This window comes from Nanorana parkeri, unplaced genomic scaffold (assembly GCF_000935625.1).
Source record: "Nanorana parkeri isolate BGI_ZX_2015 unplaced genomic scaffold, ASM93562v1 scaffold2124, whole genome shotgun sequence".
In the NCBI taxonomy this organism is placed as follows: domain Eukaryota; kingdom Metazoa; phylum Chordata; class Amphibia; order Anura; family Dicroglossidae; genus Nanorana; species Nanorana parkeri.
In genome coordinates this window covers 40,748-62,618 of record NW_017308392.1, presented here as the reverse complement: position 1 = coordinate 62,618, position 21,871 = coordinate 40,748, and the positions used below count along the sequence as shown (strand labels likewise).

Here is a 21,871-nt window from a genome sequence, read left to right as displayed (position 1 = left end):
ACGAGGGAGCGCTGTCATATCGGATGGCCAGCGGTGAGGGGGAGAGAAGCCGCCCACAGGACGAGCTGTGACGGCCGCACGGCGCCCTTGTTGCCATGGCGCCCTGTGCGGCCGCACGGCTCGCACACCCCTAAGGCCGGCCCTGCTCTCCCCCACCTCAGGCGGCCAAAAGTCGAGGGACACCCACATCATCCTGCACCGGCCAAACAATACAGCTGAAGACCTGGCACTCTAACAAATACGGGAAGAAGATGTTGGTGCCAGTGAGGAAGCTTGTGGAAGCGTTTAGCTCTGCAGTTCATAATTACAGGTGTGAATGGGGCCTACATATAGAACGCCTAATGCCATTACCTTCAATAGAGTTTATAAATAAAACAAACACAAAACAAAGCGATGTGTTATGTAACCTTGTGCTGACTCTCCACTGTATCTTTAAAGAAATCTCTCTCCTGCTCTAGAAACAAATGCTTCTGTTGTTCATTTAAAGTTTCATCACATCTAGTTTTAGAATAATTGCGGTTTCACTCATAGGGGCCTGCTCTTCCCTGTTTAATATACAAAAGTACTTTTCCACATTCCAGGGAGCCCTGAAGCCAGGCACAGACTATACATAAATCTCAATGATCTACTAATACCACGAGTTCTGCTATACTCATATGACACAAATGAAAACAAACAGGACTTACAGAGAAGCATACATTCTCTTGATTTAGGGCGCCGCTAGGCTAACACAGGGAGACCGCTTCAAGACTATTTATTTCAATAACATTTTTTTTGTAAGATTATATGTGCATTTAACATATTTTATGCATGCTATTTACCTGTAAAAGTCTCCCCTGTGTAAATATCCAAAAGGCCTGAGACTTCTGTTGGGCACTGCCATCCTGAATGTCATGTCAGCAGCCCCAACAGATTCAGAGCTGTTACTCAGCTGCATACCCATACGCTCCTCCTGCGGCAGCTACATCAAAGGATATATAGGGAGGTATGAGGAAGGGCAGGGGAGCTTGGCCAGCACAGACACTAATTATACACTCTTAGAAGAGGAGAGGAATATGACATGCAAGGGGGCTGTGCTAGGAAATTGGCTCCTCCTGGAGTAGTCAAATCCCTTAGCAAGTTCAGAAGCACATTTCAAGTCAATAAAACATAATTATAAAAACGAAAAATGCTGCAGGTAAGCATATAGAATACATGATTTTGTGTGTTTTTACCTGCAATTGATGTTAAGTTTTTTTTTTTTTTAAAGTCAAGATTACATGTAGTACTTGGTCGGTTTCGGAAGCCTAGAGGCAAGCAGAATCACATTTGGAGTAAAAGCAAGTGTGTGCAGCACCTGAAGATAAGGGTGGTCTGCAGATATTGTGTGTAAAATGGACCATGACATTAAACTTACACAAAAGTGCTTTAGTAAACAGGGGCATTGCTAAGATTCTGAAGATCAGGGGAACTCTTCAATGTGCCACAGGAAATGGAATGGTAAAAATATAGGTGCATTTAAAAAAAAGACATCTTTAAATTTCACTTTTTGACCCTATATTTGGTAGCTAACATACCTATTTAGCAAAGTTGTTGTAAACATGTAATATGTTTTAGGGTAAAAATGCTGAATGATACTTTTGAGACCTAGAATAAAAAACTAGAGCAAAAAAATCACCTATAAAGTCCTCTAACCCTTATAACAAGAGTGCTGAGGCTCTTCCTGGCTAATAACTTAAAGGAGAACTATGGGGTAAGTGTTTTTCCCCATAGTTCTCCTAAGGGTCAGGGGAGGACATATACTAGCATCCTACCGTGACCCAAAGCTCAGTATATCGCGAGCTACAGCTTGCGGTATACTGAGACCGCCGCTGCCGGGACGGATCCTGACATTACTGTCCAGATCCATCTGCCTCCTATCTAGAGGCAGAGCCAGCTGTACTCGCCCTCTCCCCCGTCCGTTCCGTTCCACTCAGCGCTGGAGGATCGGGGAGGGGGGGAATTCCTGCAGGGAGCCGTGACTGAAAGTCAAGGCCCTCTGCAGGGAGATGATCGAGAAGTGAGCGAGCGACAGTATGTGTTCGCTCACTTCCCTATCTATTGAGCCGACGTGTGACAGTTTCATTGTCACACGTCGGCTCGAACTATGAGGATGAGTGATTTTAACTCACCTCATAGTTCTCCTTTAAACTAACTTAAACAAAAAATACCAACCTGAAAAGAATCAAGTTGGTGTGAAGAAGTTATTTAAACTGCCGAAATACTTCAGGGTATATTATATACAAATTGAGTCTTTATTGTAACAAAGTTTAAAAGATGTAACACCATCACCAAAGCACCCTTCTAAAATTGACAACGTTGTCAGATCACGCCACACACATCTAGGCAGCCCTTTTCCAAACACTCATTCCTAATTCCAAAAGATGTAACCTACTAGTATAACTATTTACACAGTGCCAAAATGGTGGTGGTTTCATTACGATGTCTGCCATGGACAAATATGGGACTAACGCTGCTATAGTTTGCTACTGGCAAACCTGCAAGGGACTAAATTATGATAATATGGACCTTTCAAACAGATAGTGCTGACTTTACAATTCATAGACAAAACATCTCTGCGAATATCTTGACCAATGAATGAGTAATTGTGGGCAACAAATGAGCACTTATGACACTACAGGCCATAAACAGGCAATTTGAGACAATGTATGGGCAACACATGAGCAGTTGTGACAATAAGTTGGCAACAAATACAGAACTGTGACACTATGTGGGCAACAAACGGCAATCATGACAATATCTGGGCAAACATGACAACCTGTGCCAATGACAATACAGTGACAATTGGAATGACAATAGTGACAATAATGGCAAAGATAACTGCTAATGTGTTGTGGAAATACTTCTGGTTTTAACGCAAGGCCACACTGTCAGGGCTATTCACACAAGGGTGAAGAGTTCGGGGATGGCAGACGTGGACAATCTAGGACAACATAGCTGAACTGGAAAGTGAGCTGAATTGGAGAATTTTTCCAGTTTAGCTATTTTGCCCTAGATTGTTCACTTCTCCTGCCTTCTCCAAACTCTTCACCCTTTTGTTAATAACCCTGTATGTTTCCAATTTGTTGCATAACCTGCAGGTATCCACTGTCAGCTCGACAGCTGATCCTGGACCTGCTGTCATCACTCCCCATAGGTACCCCCTCTGGCTCTCTGTAGTAGGAGCTACTATCAGTCCTCCTGATACAGAGGGCAGGTCAGCTTTCAAACTGACAGCTGAGCCCTGTAGATAACATGGAGAAGGCAGCTCCTCAACCTTATCTGTGGGTCTTACTAGTCACTTCAAAAAGTGTACACTGCATGTTCCCCACTGGTTTCTCTCCTCTTCTTGTACAACTCCAACCTGTGTGCACTGATGATGAGTATAAGATCACCAATTTCCTTATAGAAATAATATAGAGAAATTATATAGAAATGAATACAGAGGATGGTCCAATTCTGCAACAAAGTATGCTAAATTCCTATATACATAGTCTTTATATATTTAAAAAAACACTTGTTAGCCACATAATTGCTACTGTGTCCTGTAGACAAATATGAGTTTTAAAGTGTTTATAAACTCGAAATACATTTTTGTGAATCTGTTGCAAAATCTATCATCAACCTGCTGTGCATGCTGCAAGAACGGCAGGTGGTGCTGACAACTGCAAGGCAGCGGCTCAGCGTTGACATCCTGCAACAAAACTTACTGTTACTGGCTGGATCTCCAAGAGTTTTGTTAAAAAAATCCACTTTAGCTGATAGGAAGTTCAAACACATGCTGGTTTAAAGTGTGCAATATAGAAAAGGTTAGCAAACACAGTGCTGATGACTTCCTGCTACATTCCATAGAAATCAACTGTAAAGTTTCTTTTTCTTAATGCTAGGACAACAGAAATAAACTTTTAAAGCTTGTAATAATTGTTTATTATATGACCGCACAAAAGTAAAGTCAACATCAACTATTCAGCACTGTCAGGAATTATGTTTAGTGCTAGAACACAGGCATTGTTAAAGGAGAACTATGGGGTCAGAGCTTTTCCCCATAGTTCTCCCTAGGGTAACAGGAGGACACAAACTAGCGTCCTCCCGTTACCCTAAGCTCAGTATACCGCGAGCTACAGCTCGCGGTATACTGAGACGCCGCAGCCGGAGCGGATTCCGACATCGAGATCGAGAGGTGAGCGAACGCCGGTATGTGTTCGCTCACCTCCCGATCTACTGAGCCGACCTGTGACAGTCTCATTGTCACAGGTCAGCTAGAACTATGAGGTGAGTGGAAATCACTCATCTCATAGTTCTCCTTTAAAAAAAATCTCTTCCAGAAACATGCACAGGGGAGGCATTAAGCTAAGCATAGGGTTAGAATCATTTACATTAGCCCTTGGGCTGAACAAGAGTAGATCATTCGATTCCCCCATCAACGCTAAATGGCGTGGATGGAGGAATCTTTCCTGCCAGCTCATGTATTCAAACAGCCACAGCACCCGCGTCTGTCTGATTTCTGTTCGTAGGAGAATTTTCCACCCAGCTTAGTTGACTTTTATATCTAATTTACTGAGCTGGATGGTGTTGACAGGAACACCCACAGCTCAAATTTAAAGCGATTCAGCAGGAAGCAAGCCGTGCATTGCTAGTTTTAGGGGGAGCCATGACTGTAGCTTATTTTGGCCAGCAAACAGTAGAGCCCATTTTTTTCTACTGCTGAACAAAATGTTTGGAATGGATGCAGAGCGACCCATTTGATGCTCCTGTAAGAAAACAGATTAAACTGTTCATAGTTCATATTAACTTAGGAATCAGTGACCATCTTAGTGGATAATGATTGTTGAGGTATATGATCACAGATATGCTCATTAGAATAGTATATATACTACAATAGTTAGAATTAACCTGTTGTGGCATTGTGTGGCAATACCACAGTGTTAGGTGGCCTCAAAGTCACCCAGGATTCTCAGCCAGAGGGGCTGAGTGGCTCCAGGAAGCAATTGCTTGTACCAGGAAAGAGCTGGCTTCTTAGTCCTTCCCGGGTTTTCTGGGTCATAGTTGGGATCCTGGAGATGTGAGATTTCTTAGAGCTCTAGGTAGAATTAAATCTCCATTCCTGGGTCCATGGGTTAGTAGCGACCAGCACCTAATTGTGCACCTGTGTACAACCCTCATGAAGAGGGTAAGAAAAACAATCTTGTAGTGCACTGATGGTGGTTCAATAGAAACTTGTAGCATGCAGTACTTTTTAAGGAACTGACCTGGACCAAGCATTCAGCAAAAAAAAAAGTCAGGCTCAAGTCCAGACTCACACTGATTCCAGGTCAGCAATCCAGAAATGATTGGCACTTTCTGATCAGTATGACAGCCAGGCTAGTAGTATTTAAGGTCAGCAATATAAGTTTCCATATTCCCCCATTACAATTTTGTTCAAGAGTTACATAGCTGCAGCCTGACATATTCATAATCTAAGATACTTGATGTAGCAATGCACATTCCAGCCCAATGATATCAGTCGATTCTACAGAACTGATAGGCCACATTATCACGAGCAACAGAAAACATTGTAACGGGTCTCTAGTGGAAATATGTATTCATGAATTAAAGTGAATCTGTGCATTCCCCAAGCATGTAAACATAGTGATACTTTCATTATTACTTCCATCAGCGATTTTAAATGCACTGCTTCATTTCCTAAACTGTGTAGCCTAATTTGAGTTACTAGTATTCAAATGTTGTCAGCTGAACCCTCATCTCCAACCACTTTCCTGGATGCTGATAAATGCGGAGAGCAGTGACATATGAGACATATGAATGAGGTAACTTTCACATTCTGTATGAAGCAAGATGGCAGTGCCTAACTGGGGAATAAATTAGCCTTTATGGTCAGACTGGAGCAGAGATTTTGTTCACTAATTATGCACTAGTGATTTTTATTTCTGTTTTTTTTCAATACATTTATATTCAAAATCACAGCACATAATAACATAATGCTTAGACAGTTCAAATATTACAGAAAAATATAAATGATCAATGAGGACATAGACATTGAGCATTGTATGCTATCACATGTACAGGTTCACTCACCAGCATGTAGACCAAAAAAGGGTCTACCATTCAGAGCAAAATTTCAGCAAAATTTCAGAGCAAAAAGGAAGATGTTAATGACCGAGCTATGGACAACATTGACCAGACTCAATATAGTGCGCCAGAAAAAAACAAAACAGAAGAAAGAAAAACCCAAAAACAAGAGAGAATATAACAAAATCCAGTATGAAAAACAGAATGATATAGAAAGAGGAAGACAAGAAAAAGAGCAAGAGAGGAGAAAGGAGAGAGAAGAGCAGGGAACTGAGGGAGGAGAAGCAAGGAATAATTCATTAAGGAAACCCCCAGTCCAGCCTCACCAACATATTCATATGTAAAGGAGGCCTCAATCGAAGGCGGGAGGTAGAAAGTGTTTAATCCATGGGTCTCATATTTGGTCAAAAGTAGATATTTTGTACAGGAGTTTTGCCGGCATCTTTTCAGGTATTAAAACCTCCTTCACCCAATTCTAAACCTCCATAAAAAAATCAGGGACCTCATCTTCCAGGATTTAGCAACTGTACGCTTGATGTCTGTGAAAATAAAAATGAATACTTTAAAGTGATGCAGAGTAAACATTCTCAGGTCGCCTATTAAGAAGAGCTTTGTAACAAGAGGACGACCCAATATAATGGCATGTACACCTTTGACCACAGGGCTTGGATTACTGGGCAATGCCACCATATGTGAATGTGGGTACCTGGCTCAGAACCAGGCCCGGCGCTACCGCAAGGCAAGGCAAGCGGCCGCCTGAGGGCGCTGCAGGGTGAGGGCGGAAAAAACAGGGCATTTTGACAAGTACTTGCGCAAAAATGCAACTTTGCCTGTGTAGGCAAAAATCCTAGCACCAGCCCTGCTCAGAACAGCCCAAGAAACACATAGGAGAGCACCAGTGATTTTTTTTAAAACACACATTTGGCCACAGTTTCTGTACACCCTGGCAAAGGATAGGGATTCTTTAAGACTGTATCTATCTATTAAATATGAACAATACCCAGTGTGGATACTTCATACTTATTGTACAGTTTAGCAACATAATGGTAAGCTAACAGGCTTCTTATGAAACTGGGATTAGTGTAAACAAGTATATGTGTGGGTGTTGGCTCTTGACAGTTTGCTCTTTTTCAGACAATATAGTTTATAAGAATGTCAAATTGAAGAAGTGTTTATAATGTGGTGGATATAAACATGATAACACTAGCACACTATTACAAATTATGGCATTTTAAAGACAAGCCAAAACAATGTACGGGAATTATAAACATCACTCACATGATTAGGAACACAATACTGGTATTTGATAGAACCTCCCTTTGCTTGGCAATTCTTTGATGTGTTGTGCATTCTTAGATGCTTTTCTACTAACCAAAAATGTGGTTATCTGAGGTAGCCTTTCTGTCAGCTCAAACCAGTCTGGCCATTTCTCCACTGACCTTTCTCATTAAAAAGACATTTCCGTCCACAGGACTGTAGGTTACTGGATGGTTTGGTTTTTTTCGCACCATTCTCTAGAGACTCTTGTACATGAAAAATATCAGAGATCGGCATTTACAGGAACCAGCCCATCTGGCACCAACAACCATACCTGGGTCCCAATCACTGAGATCACATTTTTCCTATTTTGTTGTTTAATGTTAACGTAGTATTAATGCCTCAAATATTTTCATTTCATTAAAGTTTTATATAGTTATAGAGTACAGGATCATAAAAGCTTCCGGGTGCAAATGTCCAGATTTTATTTGTTCACCACCACACCTTCAGGTTCCTCCGAACTTACGGTCATGCAGCACACACTCATCGTGTCAGAGGAAGTTCACCCTCCTCCTGACTACATGCCCTATAATTCCACCACCACATGTGCCATTTCACATTCGTGCCCCCTCACTCTTTCCTGTTTGCCAGTGCATGCTGGCACAGGCAGCATCATAGCAGGGACTTGGATAAGGGCAGCAACGTCCTTGACCCTGACCGCTGGTGCCTCCATCTGTGGTAAGGGTGGCTCCACAGGATCTGGGAAGGCAAGGAGCCACCCTTACAACAGACGTTGGCACCATACGCTGGGGGAAGAGAGTGAAAATGTGGTAAACAAAAAAAACAAACGGAAGAACAAGCTACAGACTATCAAAGTCCTACCCTGAGCATCGAATGTATAAATGGTATTTAATATCACTTTAAGATTAAGCTAAGCTCCTGACTTGCATGATTTTATGCATTGGGCTGCTACCACATGATTGACTAATTATATAATTGCATGCATAAGCAGATGTACATGTGTTCCTAATAAAGTGCTCAGTAAAGGTGCCCATACACCTGCCGATTATCGTACGATAATCGCGGGTGATCCCGCGATCATACGATAGTTGGCAGGTGTATGGGAGGCGTGCAACCGTTTCTACTGTACGGTCGCACGTCTTTTGTCTTCCAAGCATGCTCGAAAACCCGCCGAAAATCTGACGATTTTCGTCGGGTTAGTGGCGTGCTCGGAAGACGATTGCCGAATGGGCGGTGTGCACAAGCGCACGCTGTCCGCTCAGCATTGGAGTCATCAGGAAGCCCTCCCCTCAGGGTGGAGGGCTTGCGATAATCACAAGTACGATCTGCCTGTCCAAGATGGGCAAATCATACGAGATTTTAATTACCTTACAACCATCTCACAATGTAAGTCGTGCGATGTTTGTAAGGTGTATGGCCAGCTTAAGTGTAGAATAAGATCTATACTTTAAGGCCTCACTCACCCGGATGTGCACAGCCTTACAGCCTGCATGCCTGTGCAGAAACCTGCATCCAGGAGTGCCAGCTGGTGCACAACTCAATGACAGAATGCTGGTAAATGTCGACCCAATCTTGTACATCTGTATATGCAGACAGTTTGCGTAAAGGAGGCCCTAAATTCACTGATCAACATCTGGATAGTGCGGTCTGTTCATATACTACTGCATTCCAAGGTGGAGATGCACCTATTAGACCAGCACCTGGGGAGTCCTGATGGTGGCTAAGGAATTGGAGCGATGAGCTTTCCTTTGGCTTAGCACCAACATCTTGTTACTCCCTGGAACATAGCACTAGCAAAGTTTTGTATGCTGCACTCTTTGAGCTTGTGGCTTGGAGTCCTTATACTTTGCTGTGCTTTTCTGTTACCCAAGCTTCAATGAAGCATTACCTGACTTGGAGGCTGCAAGTGCTGGACTGTTATGTACTAAGTAAGAAGATCTGTCTGTGTTTTATGTAGTAACCAGCGTTATTGGTTTCATACTCACTGATTTCGTTCTCAGCGTGGTATTGTACTGAAAAAATATATTTGGTATATACAGTTGTGTGAAAAAGTGTTTGCCCCCTTCCTGATTTTTCAGTGTTTTGCACGTTTGTCACACTTTAATGTTTCAGATCATCAAACAAATTTAAATATTAGTCAAAGATAACACAAGTAAACACAACATGCAGTTTTTATTATTAAGGGAAAACAAAATCCATACCCACATGGCACTGTGTGAAAAAGTGTTTGCCCCCCTCTCCCCCCCCTGGGGTTTATCACACCTGAGTTCAATTTCTCTAGCCACACCCAGGCCTGATTACTGCCACACCTGTTTGCAATCAAGAAATCACTTAAATAAAGGGGACCATACACTTATACACTTTACAACCATCGCAAGACCTTAGTCTTGCGATGGTTGTAAAGTAATTAAAAAAACGTACGATCTGCCCATCTTGGACAGGCAGATCGTAGTCTCGATCATCGCAAGACCGCCTCCTTGAGGGGCGGGCTTCCGATGACCGCAATGCTGAACGGGCACGGCCCGTTCGGCATTTGTCTCCCGAGCACTGTTCAAACCAGCCGGAAATCGTACGATTTTCGGCTGGTTTTCTAGCGTGCTCCTTAGACAAAAGACGTGCGACCGTACAGTAGAAACGTTCGCACGTCTTCGTTCACACTGCTCGATTCTCATACGATCGCGGGATTTCCCGCGATTCTCGTACGAGAATTGAGCAGTGTATGGGCACCTTTAGACTTGACTGACAAAGTGAAGTAGACCAAAAGATCCTCAAAAGCTACACATCATGCCTTGATCCAAAGAATTCCAGGAACAAATGTTAATTTTTAAAGTTAATCCAGGAACAGTTAATTTTGTGAACTGCCAGGAGTTCTTCTTTTTAACATATATGTGGTTACTACAGGCTAAAATGTTTGGCCACTTAAAGCCCAAATGAACCCTCTCTATTTATAATTGTAATGCTGTCAGGCTGCATTTACAGTAATCATTATCAAACTCTTTTACTTTTTTAACTGCTGGCAGCATACAGGAAAGTCAAACTGCAGCGTTTCAACATAAAACAGTGGCTCAGTGCTTTAGTGGTCATGCCCCCTCCCTTCCCCCCATGAACACTGCTCCAATCAACAATTCTGCTCAGGGAGGGAGAGCACTGTTGATTAGAGCAGCGTTTGAGAAAGGAAGGTGGGTGTCAGACTGCTGGAGAGCTGTGCCGCTGCTTTGTGTGACAGAGCCATGGTCTGACTCTAAAGGAGACCCATATTTATTACCATATATGCTGCTTGAGTGCATTACAGAAATAAATAGCGCAAGTTTAATTGGATTTGGATTGGATATGGATTTAGTTAGAAAATATCTTCTGTGGACAGTGCTATATTAATCCCATTGCACTCATGGACAAAGGCCTGGGCTGAGAAAAAAGGCAGTTCCTAAATGACAGGGTGCTTACGACACAGATCCTCATGTGTCCCTCCCGGGCCATAGTTACAAGCTTGTGGGTTCCTCCAGCCATCTATTGAGGTAAAATAAAAGTTATATTTATTTATGTAGGGATTCTGAATTGGTTTCATGAGGTTTCCCCTAAGCTCAGTTTTATTGTTTGCTTCTGCCTGCTGTTGGTGGGAGCAAGAAGATACAATTTTTCAGAGTTTTGAATCTTTATGTCTCTGGCCAAACACTAGGAGATTTATTGGCAATAGTGCACGCTGGGGAAGGATATAAATGTTTGGGGTGACCCCTAGAGGTGTTGCTGGTAGAGGAGGCTCTAAGTTGAAGTCTGAGCTGCTGCCTTAGGAAGGATTTTTGCAAAAAGTGCGGCCTGAGTCAGAGGCCTAATAGATCCAGGGGTGGATATTTCACTGCTGAAAAGTGTTGGAGGGTCAGATAAACGCTGCTGCCAGAAAACACTGCATGACATTTTGGTGGCTCATCCAGGGGGTACATGTGCTACTTCAAAGCTTCTATACAATCTGAAGAGTACAGAGTGCTGTTCTGGCTTAAAGCCCATTTCCACGGCGGTATGTGTTCGCTCACCTCCAGATCTACTGAGCCGACCTGTGATAGTCTCATTGTCATAGGTCGACTAGAACTATGAGGTGAGTGAAAAGCACTCACCTCATAGTTCTCCTTTAAGGAAAAAGTACCGGAATTTGTTTTTAAAAAACGGTTTCCCCTATATTCAATTATGAAACATTTACTAATACCCAATTTTTTGGTAAAATATAAAAGGCGGGGTCACATCGGGTAAATAGACACCAAACATGCCAAGCCTTAAAATTGAGCATGCCTGCAAAACCTCAAAAACAAATATTCAAAATTGGTCATAGGCGACGCTTTACAAGCTTTTACTGCTCACCAGTTTAGTGTTACGAGTGATTGATGGGCCTAGAATTATTGCGATATGTAACATGTGTAGCGCAATTGTTGTTTTTGCGCGTTGGCGCACCCGATGCATGTTTACGTTTATATATGGGAACTTAAAAAAAATATATAATTTTTTTTTTACATTTCTTTTACACTCAATGTGATTGCTATCACATCGGGGGACAACAATCCCCCGATGTGATAGCACAGGCACACTGACAGGTCCTCTTTATGGAGACATTAGTCACCATAAAGTCACCTGGGGACCTAATGTCACCTGGGGACCCCCAAAGAAGCTGATGAAGCAGAGATCTGTTTCATCAGCTTCTTCTCTCTATAGCAGCCAGATGACTGACAGGTGAATGCGGAAGTAATGTATTACACATCACTTCCGCATTCACAGCACAGAGGGAAATCACCCCAGCCACGCTCCACCCGCCCTCATTTCGATTGTCCACGCCGGAACACATGGCATATCAATGCCTGTGTTCTGCTCCGAGGCGATAAAAAAAAAAAAGTGCATGCAGCATTTTTTCTGATCGCATCGAAATGGAATGCAGACATTGATGTTCCACGCATTACGGTGCAGGCGATCACACTGCAGTCAGGGGGCGTGGCTGCGCTGTCATTGACTTCAATGCACCACCATGCCTCGTTGCCACAGAGCGCAGTGAGCCGGCCCTGGGGCTGGTGTGAACTAGCCCTACTTCCTGTCTTGTCTGCAGGATGGAAAGTGAAGGGAAATCTCTCCAAGGAAAGATAGAGTTTGGACTTTAGCTCTACGAACAACAACTGAACTAAAACACTGCAAATCATATGAAATATTTCAGGTCAATCAATCACAGCCTAAAAATAGGACCACCGGCTCTGCCAGCCATAGAATACATCAAGTGCAGAGCAACTGCTCATCATCACTATTATCCAGCAGTACCTGAATGTAGAAATCATGGTGGCTTTTCATGTGCTGGAAGAGCTGTGGGAGAACGTCAGACAGGTGATCTCTGTTGCTGGTACAGGGCTGAGATTTTGCAGGTCCATGGACACTTCCTTCTATTCTGCCCCCATGGCCCCTTCACACGTTACAGATAAGCAGCATCCCCGGCATCCCTCTAGTTGTGGAGGCTCCTGACTCCTCCCCGTCCCTCACACAGTGCAGTATACAGGATGAGCTGTCTCTGCTACATGGTAGCAGAGGAGGCAGGCACACAGAACGAACTGAACGGCCGTGCCCGCAGCACTTCCGCAATTGGATAATAGGGCAGCGGGGGCTCAGTGACGGGCCCTGCTCCTTTCACTGCCACTGCGGCTCTATCTGGGGGGGGGGGGCAATTGCCCCGTTGTCCCCCCCCCCCCCCCCCCTCTGGATCCGCCACTGTCTGACACCAGGGTCGGATGTAAAGGAGACTAAACAGCTCTCCCCCTTACTGTTATTCATTGTAACACGATCAGTAAACAGCAGCTCTGCCTTTGCACACAATACACTGTACAGGGAGGGGTTGCCACTATGAAAACTAATGAATAAGGTTGGGAGGACGGAGAGCTCAGTTGTACTATACACATATTACTTGTACATCACAGAGGCAGAAACTTCCATGCGGATATGAAGAGAAAAGCTAACAAAAAATTTAAGTTTCTGTGTTCGTATAAATCAACTGCATATGCCTGCTTCATGTTCACTTGCTGTACATTGCTGGCATATATTTTTTTTTAGATACCTCAGTAAAGGTGATGATGGGCTTTAAATTGTATTTCTACTATCACAGCACAATTGGAATAACACCTATTTTATATTTGTTACAAGTTCCCATTCACATAGCATAAGCTAAAAACATATTTTAAAAATGCTCCTTGCAGTTTAAATTGCTTTTACTTGCTTTAGGGTTTCATGGCTTCCTAAGGGTTAAAATTTCTACTTGCTTCTCCCTCTTTTGTAATGTTAAATGGGGTTGTGGGGGAGGGGAGGGTTAAAGTATTACAACCCCGGCTTCTGCATTCAGATGTTAAAGAAGAACTCCGGGCAGCTAAAAACTTAACCATTGCAGTGGGGTTACCCCCGAGCTGCAAGGGTTAGGTGTTTGATTTGGTCTAGGGTGTAAACTTTAAAAAAAATACTCACCCAAACCTCGATCCTGCGGCAGTCAGCGCTCAACTCTATCATCTCTGTTTTGGCTGTGGTATGTCCCTCAGCATCCTCACAAATCAAACAAGTAAATTAACTTGTATTACCCGTAATGATATCAGTGGGGGCTTAGAGAGCTGTAGCCCGGGAGAGAAAAGGCTGCAGGGACCGGTCTAGCAGCCAGGCAAGACTGAGGATTGTGTTAGTATCTTTTTTTATTTTACATCCAAGACCAAAAGCAGCACTTAAAGTGGTTCTAAAGCCTCTGTTTTTTTTTGCCTATATCTACTGCTATCAAGCAGTAGATATAGGCAGAAAGTTTAAAAAAAAACAAAAAACGCCGTAACAGCACTTTACACTTACCTTGTTTCGGCTGCGCGCTCCCATGCGAGAAAACAAAACTGCTCCGGCGGCCGCAAAGCATCTTGGGGCGGGCGCATGCGCAGTTCGGATTCTAGGCCGGGAGACAAGCAGAGGCGTAAGTCTATGGACGCGTGCAGACACCGTTGGATCAGAAGTCCATGCAAGCAGAGAGGAGTCAGCGCTGGATCGGAGAGCTTAACCCAATTTTTTTTCTGCTTGGATTTCTTCTTCAAAGAAGGTGATGAGGGAAACACAATCCTCATATTTCAGCCCTAAGTCTTTCTATAAGAACAGATCACTGAAGGTGCCCAAAAAACCTGGACTCAACCACATTGCTTGTTGCAACAAAATATCTAAAAGATAAAAAATATTTTTATTGTAATTAGTTTTCAGCATGCGGTGTGAATGGGAACATATAACAAACATATAGAGAGAGTTTTCCTAAATTGAAGTGCAAAAGTGTAAATACACTTTGAAGGTCCTTTTGGTCTTTTTTTTTTTACGCTTTTCGGGTATCCTGTTCCCTAGCGTTCTCTCCTTGGAATTTATTGTGCCTAATAAACTCTTTAAAAAAGGAACTTAATCTCCCCTGTGTTGTTGTTTTGTTTAACTCCCCTCTTACCTAGTTTGCAGGGTTATCCTCAAAACACATACTCACATGTCCAGAGACTAGGGCGCCGTCCTGATGTGATCCACCACTCCATGCTGTACACCGGGTCCCCGTGTTGCCTTCTTCTCTACTTACATCAATGGGAGCCAGCTATCTCTTCTGGGTTCTTGCCCCTGGCCCACTGATGAGTGGGTTGTCTTCAGGGGGCTGGCTGCAAGAACCAGGAAGAGACAGCCAATCCCCTGATGACACACCACAGCACATGCGGAGTTTCTGTAGATTGCCCGAAAGCCTCCTGGGATGTCATATCCCAGGAGGCTGGGGGCTACATCATTGTTGCCTAAATGAGATAGGCAGAGGCCACAAAAATGGTATTCAAACAAAATAAATATAAATATTCTTCCTGCTTCTATTGGCTGTCAAAGACACTGGCCAGGACAGGGCATATATCAGCCTGTGATGTTCAGGAATTACATGCTGACATCTCTACCATTTGGTGCTTGGTTATTGCTGTCAGCATAAGGAAGCACTGGAGATACAAAGATAATGGAGGGATCACTAAATATTTAGCATTATTTGTTAACTGTAATAATTAAATATCTGGGATTATATGGAAGGGCATTGATATGAATTATTTTCCTAAAACCTACATAAACGTTAAGGTGCTTATAGCGAAACATTACCCTGCAATTGCTCTATTCACCACTATATTTAGATTTTTGTAATTAATTCTAATTTATACAGGCAGTAATCATGTAGTTATACAGTGTATCTGTCTGTTCAAGCATGTATTGTGCTATTGTATGTAGATTACTTTAAAGAGTCGGAAATTACAGTTATAGTTGTAGACTCCATCGGTGAGAGTTCCCGACAACACTTCCGACTGTGTTCCTTGCAGTCCTTCTCCCCTTTTAATGGTAGTTATGTGCCCACACCTCTTTTTGCCCTACCATTATATAAAGATAACAGGAAAAGCAGGGTTATAGCAGCAAGAGGGGGTGGGAACCTAAAGCATATTTGTAATTAGGCAAGTCTTAAGTCTTGCTGAGTTTTGTATTGTAAGTGTTTTGTGACAAAATAAGCAGATTTCCTCAAGGATGCTTGAGAAAGTAGCAGTGCACAATGAGGTAGCTATAGTCTCTTACATATACATATATATATATATATATAGTAGAGTAGGGTTAGAGGAAACTGCCTGTCAACACTTATACAAATGCCACTAAAAAATGCCCTTTCCTGTCTGTGTTAAGTTTGTTAAATTTCTGCTTTGTGATTACATTTTTCCTGGACAGTGAAAATCTATCATTTGTAAAAAAAACTTCTACAACATAAACGGTATACATTGCAGTTATGCTTCATATAAGGCAATATTATTAAGGAATAACTCTAACTCCAATTTATAGGCATCTTTAATGTCCTCCTCTCTGAAGGCCCCTACTGCTTTTCTTTTAAATCTCTATAACACTTACCTTTTTTCTTGCTGTGATGTCACAGGTCCTCTTCTGTGATGGTGGTGGCTGTGGGCGGTCTTTACATTTAGACTGCATTCAGGTAATGACATGTGATTGCCATGCTGTCCAGGAGTACTGTGCACCCTTGATGACACTGGGCATCATTCAATTTGGAAGAAGAAAAAAAATTGATTTTTCTCCTGGAGATCCGACCTCTCGCGGTGATACCCCTTTATGAAGTAATAAGTCCGTCTACCAGGACCATGACCGAATAGACATAAAAAAAGAGGGAGAACCTAGCCAGAGAGGGGGTGGCCAGATCAAGCGGTTATTAATGGAACGGGACGGACTAAATTATGCGTGATTTCGTTAAAAGGTATTTATTGGTACAAAAATGTCAAAAGGAAAAAATATATGAACACCATCATCAATTCACTACTAACCGGTTAAAATTAACATACATTGTCTGCGGACTTCAAACATACTCTGGTTGGAAGGGTTAACCACATGTAGTATAAGTGTATCTCATCAGAATCAACACAATCAGACTAATGAATGACCATCTGGTCAGAAATGACATTACTTAGTAACAAAACCCGATAGTAGAAAAGTAATGCCACAGAACAAAGAGGAAAAAATGTATAAGAAGTTGTGCACTTTGTAACAGATCCGTTCCGAAAAGGCAGATTGATTGTCTCTCAGTATATGGAAACTCGCATTGGGTCCGTGCTCATATCTTCTCTGTAGTACTAGTCCTCAAATCTTTGGTGCAAATAAGTTAGTTAGGAATATTCCTGTATTTTTATTCAGAACCGGTGTTAGAGTCGAGTACGGAATCCTATACTTAATGTTGGGTCCAGTGTGATTTCTAGAGGGGTATAACACTATTCACGTTTCACGGGGTACATCAACCGTTTTTAAGGTCTGTATTTTAATGGCAGTGGTTAATCCTGATATCTGCAATTTGACGTTGTTGACGGCGATGTCACCGGAGGATGATGTGATGTAAGTTACAGAGGTTACATTTTGTAGTGTAGATGAAACAAACACGAATACGCCCGAGCCTATCACTATTCAGGAGCAATGAAGCCTAGTTGTCACCACAGCATGCTACATTAGGTGGTCTTCACTGACAGGCTCAATGGGTATTTGTGAAACTTTGCAGGTGGATGAATAAAAAGTGTATGTACAGATGAGCTTGAGTCCTGCAACATATTCTTTTTTAGATTTTTACTTAACCACTAGATTGGGCTGCCAATATAGAAAGTATAAAGTGTGTTTTTTAGCATCAATAGGACAGAAAAAAATCACTTTCTAAAGATGCTGGGATGCAGGAATTTCCTCCCAGAGGGAATGTATAACTGACATGCTAACAACTAATGGTTCTAGTTGTTGGGTTTGTCAGCGAAACTGATTTGCAGTTTGAACACAAAAAGTGAAAGTAGGTGCACATATTATATTTCCAGTTTGGACATGCAAGTGTACTACAGGGTATCTTCATGCCTATTGTTATCAGCCCATCTAATGCTGGACGGTAGAGCAGAGAGTTTGCATCAGACTCTGTCCTGCTTCAAGCATAATGATGCTGTAAGAGAATCGAGTTGTCATGTTAATTTCCTCTTTATTTCCTCGAAAATGCCTGTTGCTATTTTAAATTACTGACGTATGCTTGGGTTTGTTCTATTGTTATCAGTTCCTCTTTTGCGTAAAGGGAACCATTACTTGGACTAGGCAAAGTAAAAGCTGTAGTTGATAACAGACACCACTGGACATTTATAGCCACCTTCCCCATGCTTCCTTACTGACTGCCCTGACCTGAACCTGATTTGCAGTGGTTGGTGCCTATGCAGCCACTCACTATGTCTGAGTGTTCTTACAAAGGGGTGAGGAGGGGAGTGTGCATAGTGAAGCTAATTTCAGGGAGGATGGAAAATAAAAAGCAAACACCCTACACCCTCCTTCAACCAATGTAAATAAAAAAAATGTGCAGTCACGTGACAGGATGAACTCAAGTCTTCTTTCTTTTAGGCCCCTTTCACATGGGCCGATCAGAAGAGGATCCGTCAACAGATACTCTCCTGATAGAGTGCTACAGAGTGGATGTCTCCGCTTTGACATCCGTGTCCGTACACTTTTTTTCCCCCATCTTATGATGGAGGAAAAAACGGAAAGTGTCGGACCCCATGTCGGTTCGTCAAAACGGATCAATGATCCATCATTTTTACCGGACGGAGCCGGGGCTAACCGGGTGTAAACAGACACTTGTCTATTTACACCCGGCTGCCCATAGAATTGCATAGAGCGTCCGATCGGGTCCGGCTAAAAAACTAACAGGCGGACCTGATCGGACCGCTCGTCTGAAAGGGGCCATAGACTGCAGTGTGGGAGGGTCCATTTTCTAGTGTCACAGTCATAATAGGATCCTGAAGATCACCACTGTAATGATGTCACAATAAGGGGCAGCAACAACAGCCATTAGATCAACAGCCTTTACTTCCTAAGTTGACACTGCAAAGAACCGCATGATGGGGGACTCCATAAAGTAAAGAAGAGGTTTAGGAGTGAGTCTGGGGGTTGGCGGAACGTGAAGTTTGGCCTAGAGATGGGTTTAAGCAGGTTTCTATTATGAAAGTCGATCAATTGATCAAAATCAAGGTTTATACATTTTTGGGATGCCACAACAGGTCAGAGCAGTGGGGGGATGTGGTCAAGGTAAGCATAGACTCCATGTGGAGCATGCTATCAAGTGAGCCTGTTACTTTGCTTTATCTGGGACACTAGTTGGCAACATTTAAAACTAGGTGGAAGCTATCTTAGTTCTGTAAGGTGCAAACAGTTTGGATGCACTTGCCTTTTCTGTCCTGCATAAATACTACAACAAAACATTACATAGTATGAGAAGCAAATAGAGTTTGTTGATGTGCAACAACCCAGCATTGAAACCTATTGGGGTAAACACTGGATGGCACTAAGGTTGCTACCAGGTTGGTATTTTTTTAACCTGGCTGGTAAAAATTAGACTAGCTGCTAATGTCATTAATAGGAAAGAGATCATGAGGCCAGAAACCCTAAGGCCCCATTCACACTAAGTGACACTTACCTCGAGCGCATTTTCGCGCGGCCGGGATAGCGCAACGTTTCGCCGACGATCGCGCAACCTTCACCGTTGGGCTGCATGCAAAAATAGAAAAATCGCACAACATCCGCGGGAAACAGGATCCTGCACAAGCGACGCACGACAGCGACAGGCGACATGGAGCTGTAGAATAGAACAGCTCAATTGAAAATCATGGGTCAAGCGACTTCTTGTGATATCACGCGGCAAATATGCGCGATATCGCGGCAGAAATCGCGCGATTAAATGCTCAGTGTGAATGGGAACTTAGTGGCACCAGCAGGTTATTGTGTATGCTATGTTGGGACTTCTAGTTTGTGGCTATAAATTTCCTGTTAGATGTTGTATAGTACAGATTTGATTCAGCAAATATGTTTTCTATATCTTGACTGGCTGGAAATTTCTTAGCACAAGGAATTGTATACACAAGGTAAAGCCCACATAATGAAAAATGGAATTTGCTGGCATGCAACCACCCAGCATGAACTGGCAAAGTGTAAACCCTTCAGAGCTATGGACAAGTTTAGGCAACATGCTTATCTCATTGTCAATGAGTATATAGAAATGCAGGGACATTAGCACTTAGGGTGAGACATGTCTACAAAGCAAAGTAAGCAGCTCCATTGGTTTAGGCTGGAGACTCTGGATAATAAAAATGTTTACTAGATCTCCAGTCTGCCAGGAGTTTAGCCATTGACAGGAGTAGTGACACCAGCATCGCTACCCCTGTCAGCCAGGTATGGGATATAGAGAAGGAGGCAGGGCCATCCATATAATGAGGCAGATGCCTCAGGTGGCATTTCATTGAGGGGTGGTGGGGCGGCAGGGGTGGCCACAGCATCACAGGTTGTTAAGAGCTCTTAGCAACCTGTGACTCTGTGCGGTTTCCCGGCTAGTGACCATTCTCTGCCAACACCCCCCCTTCGCGACAGCCATAGAAGGAGGTGTAACAATTTCCATTTACTCTAAATGAATCGTGAAAGATTCCTTTCACTATAAAATCATGTTCAGCAATTAGCCCCCCCTAAACAATTTAATTAGGACTCTTAAAGTTCTAAAATTTCCCAGGCCGGTACAAAGTGTGTGAGAACTGTTTGAACAGTGTGCGAAAGACATGAAATGATCAGGCCCCAGGTTCATTTACATAAATTTGTCTTTATTTATTTTAGGGACATCCTGAAGCAAGGGGGCTCTCCTGTCGACAGCGCTATTGCTGCACTGATTTGTACCACAGTAATACATCCACAGAGCATGGGCCTTGGAGGTGGTGTCATTTTCACTATTTATAATGCTTCAACAGGTACATGCCAACCACTGATGTATTTTGAATAAATGTTATCATTTCCAGTATTTTAGTGTAATAAAATTAAAGACAACTTCATTACACTGTGTGTTCTTCTTGTGTGTGTGTGTATATATATATATATATATATATATCTCTTTCTTCTTCTTTGCAGGAGAGAAGGAGGTCATTAATGCTCGAGAAACTGTGCCTAGCAGGTCTCCACCAAATCTGACAAAGCAGTGCTTCAGCCCTGGTTTTGTGAAACCAGGTAAGTGCCGGAGTCATAGGGAAGACAGCGTTTAGTTGCAATATAGGTAAGCTATAAGTCTAAGATAAGGCCAAGAGAAGGCTGCCAAATTGAAAGATTATAGATATGAGGAGTGCTCTACCCAACTATTCTTTTAGAGTATATTTTTGTTCACATTTACTTAGGCAGCATGAACTCAGAATACAACTTTTATGAGAAAGTATCCTTCTGTTGAAAAATATTTAAAGCCCAAGTAAACTCTCATTTTAAATCAGTTAAATAGATTTCAGGTGGAAGACAAAAAGTGTGCAAAGTTTTAGAATTTGTTTTCCTTAAGGTGCCCATACACTAACCCTCGCAAGACTTTTGTCTTGTGAGGGTTGTAAAGTACTTAAAAAAAGTACGATCTGCCCATCTTGGACAGGCAGATCGTACTTGCGATCATCGCAAGCCCGCCCCCCTGAGGGGCGGGCTTTCGATGACTGTAATGAGGGGCGGGCTTACGATGACTGCAAACGGGCAGTGTGCGCGTGTGCACACTGGCCCGTTCGGCAGTTGTGGAACCAGCAGGCCACTAACTCGCCGAGAATCGTACGGTTCCCGGCGGGTTTTCTAGCATGCTGGTTCGACGGAAGACGTGCGACCGTACAGTACAACCGGTCGCACGCCTTCCATACACTGCACGATTATCGTACGATCGCGGGATTTCCCGCGATTCTCGTACGAGAATCGTGCAGTGTATGGGCACCTTTAGAAAGTGTCTGTTTTCTGCCAAAAGCTGTAGAGAACCTTGTTCCCATAAGAAAGCAGTGATCTCTCTGCAGAGTTTCAGCATGCCTCCTGCTGAGTCAGAGAGTTAGAGCTCTCCAATCAGTAAGCAGCATGATGATGAATAAAACTGTACAGCGCTCAAAACCTTCCTATAAAGTGCGCACACAAAGTGCATATAAAGTGCCTA

General features: G+C 42.9%; 1 protein-coding gene across 1 annotated transcript in view; it reads left to right on the top strand.

Annotated features, from left to right (window-relative positions):
• GGT5 (gamma-glutamyltransferase 5) overlaps nucleotides 1-21,871 on the top strand; it is a 49,493-nt gene that overhangs the window by 2,601 nt on the left and 25,021 nt on the right. The window contains exons 2-3 of the mRNA XM_018572759.1: nucleotides 20,551-20,681; nucleotides 20,839-20,934. Coding sequence (XP_018428261.1) covers nucleotides 20,551-20,681; nucleotides 20,839-20,934 — 227 coding nt within the window. The remainder of the gene's footprint in view (nucleotides 1-20,550; nucleotides 20,682-20,838; nucleotides 20,935-21,871) is intronic.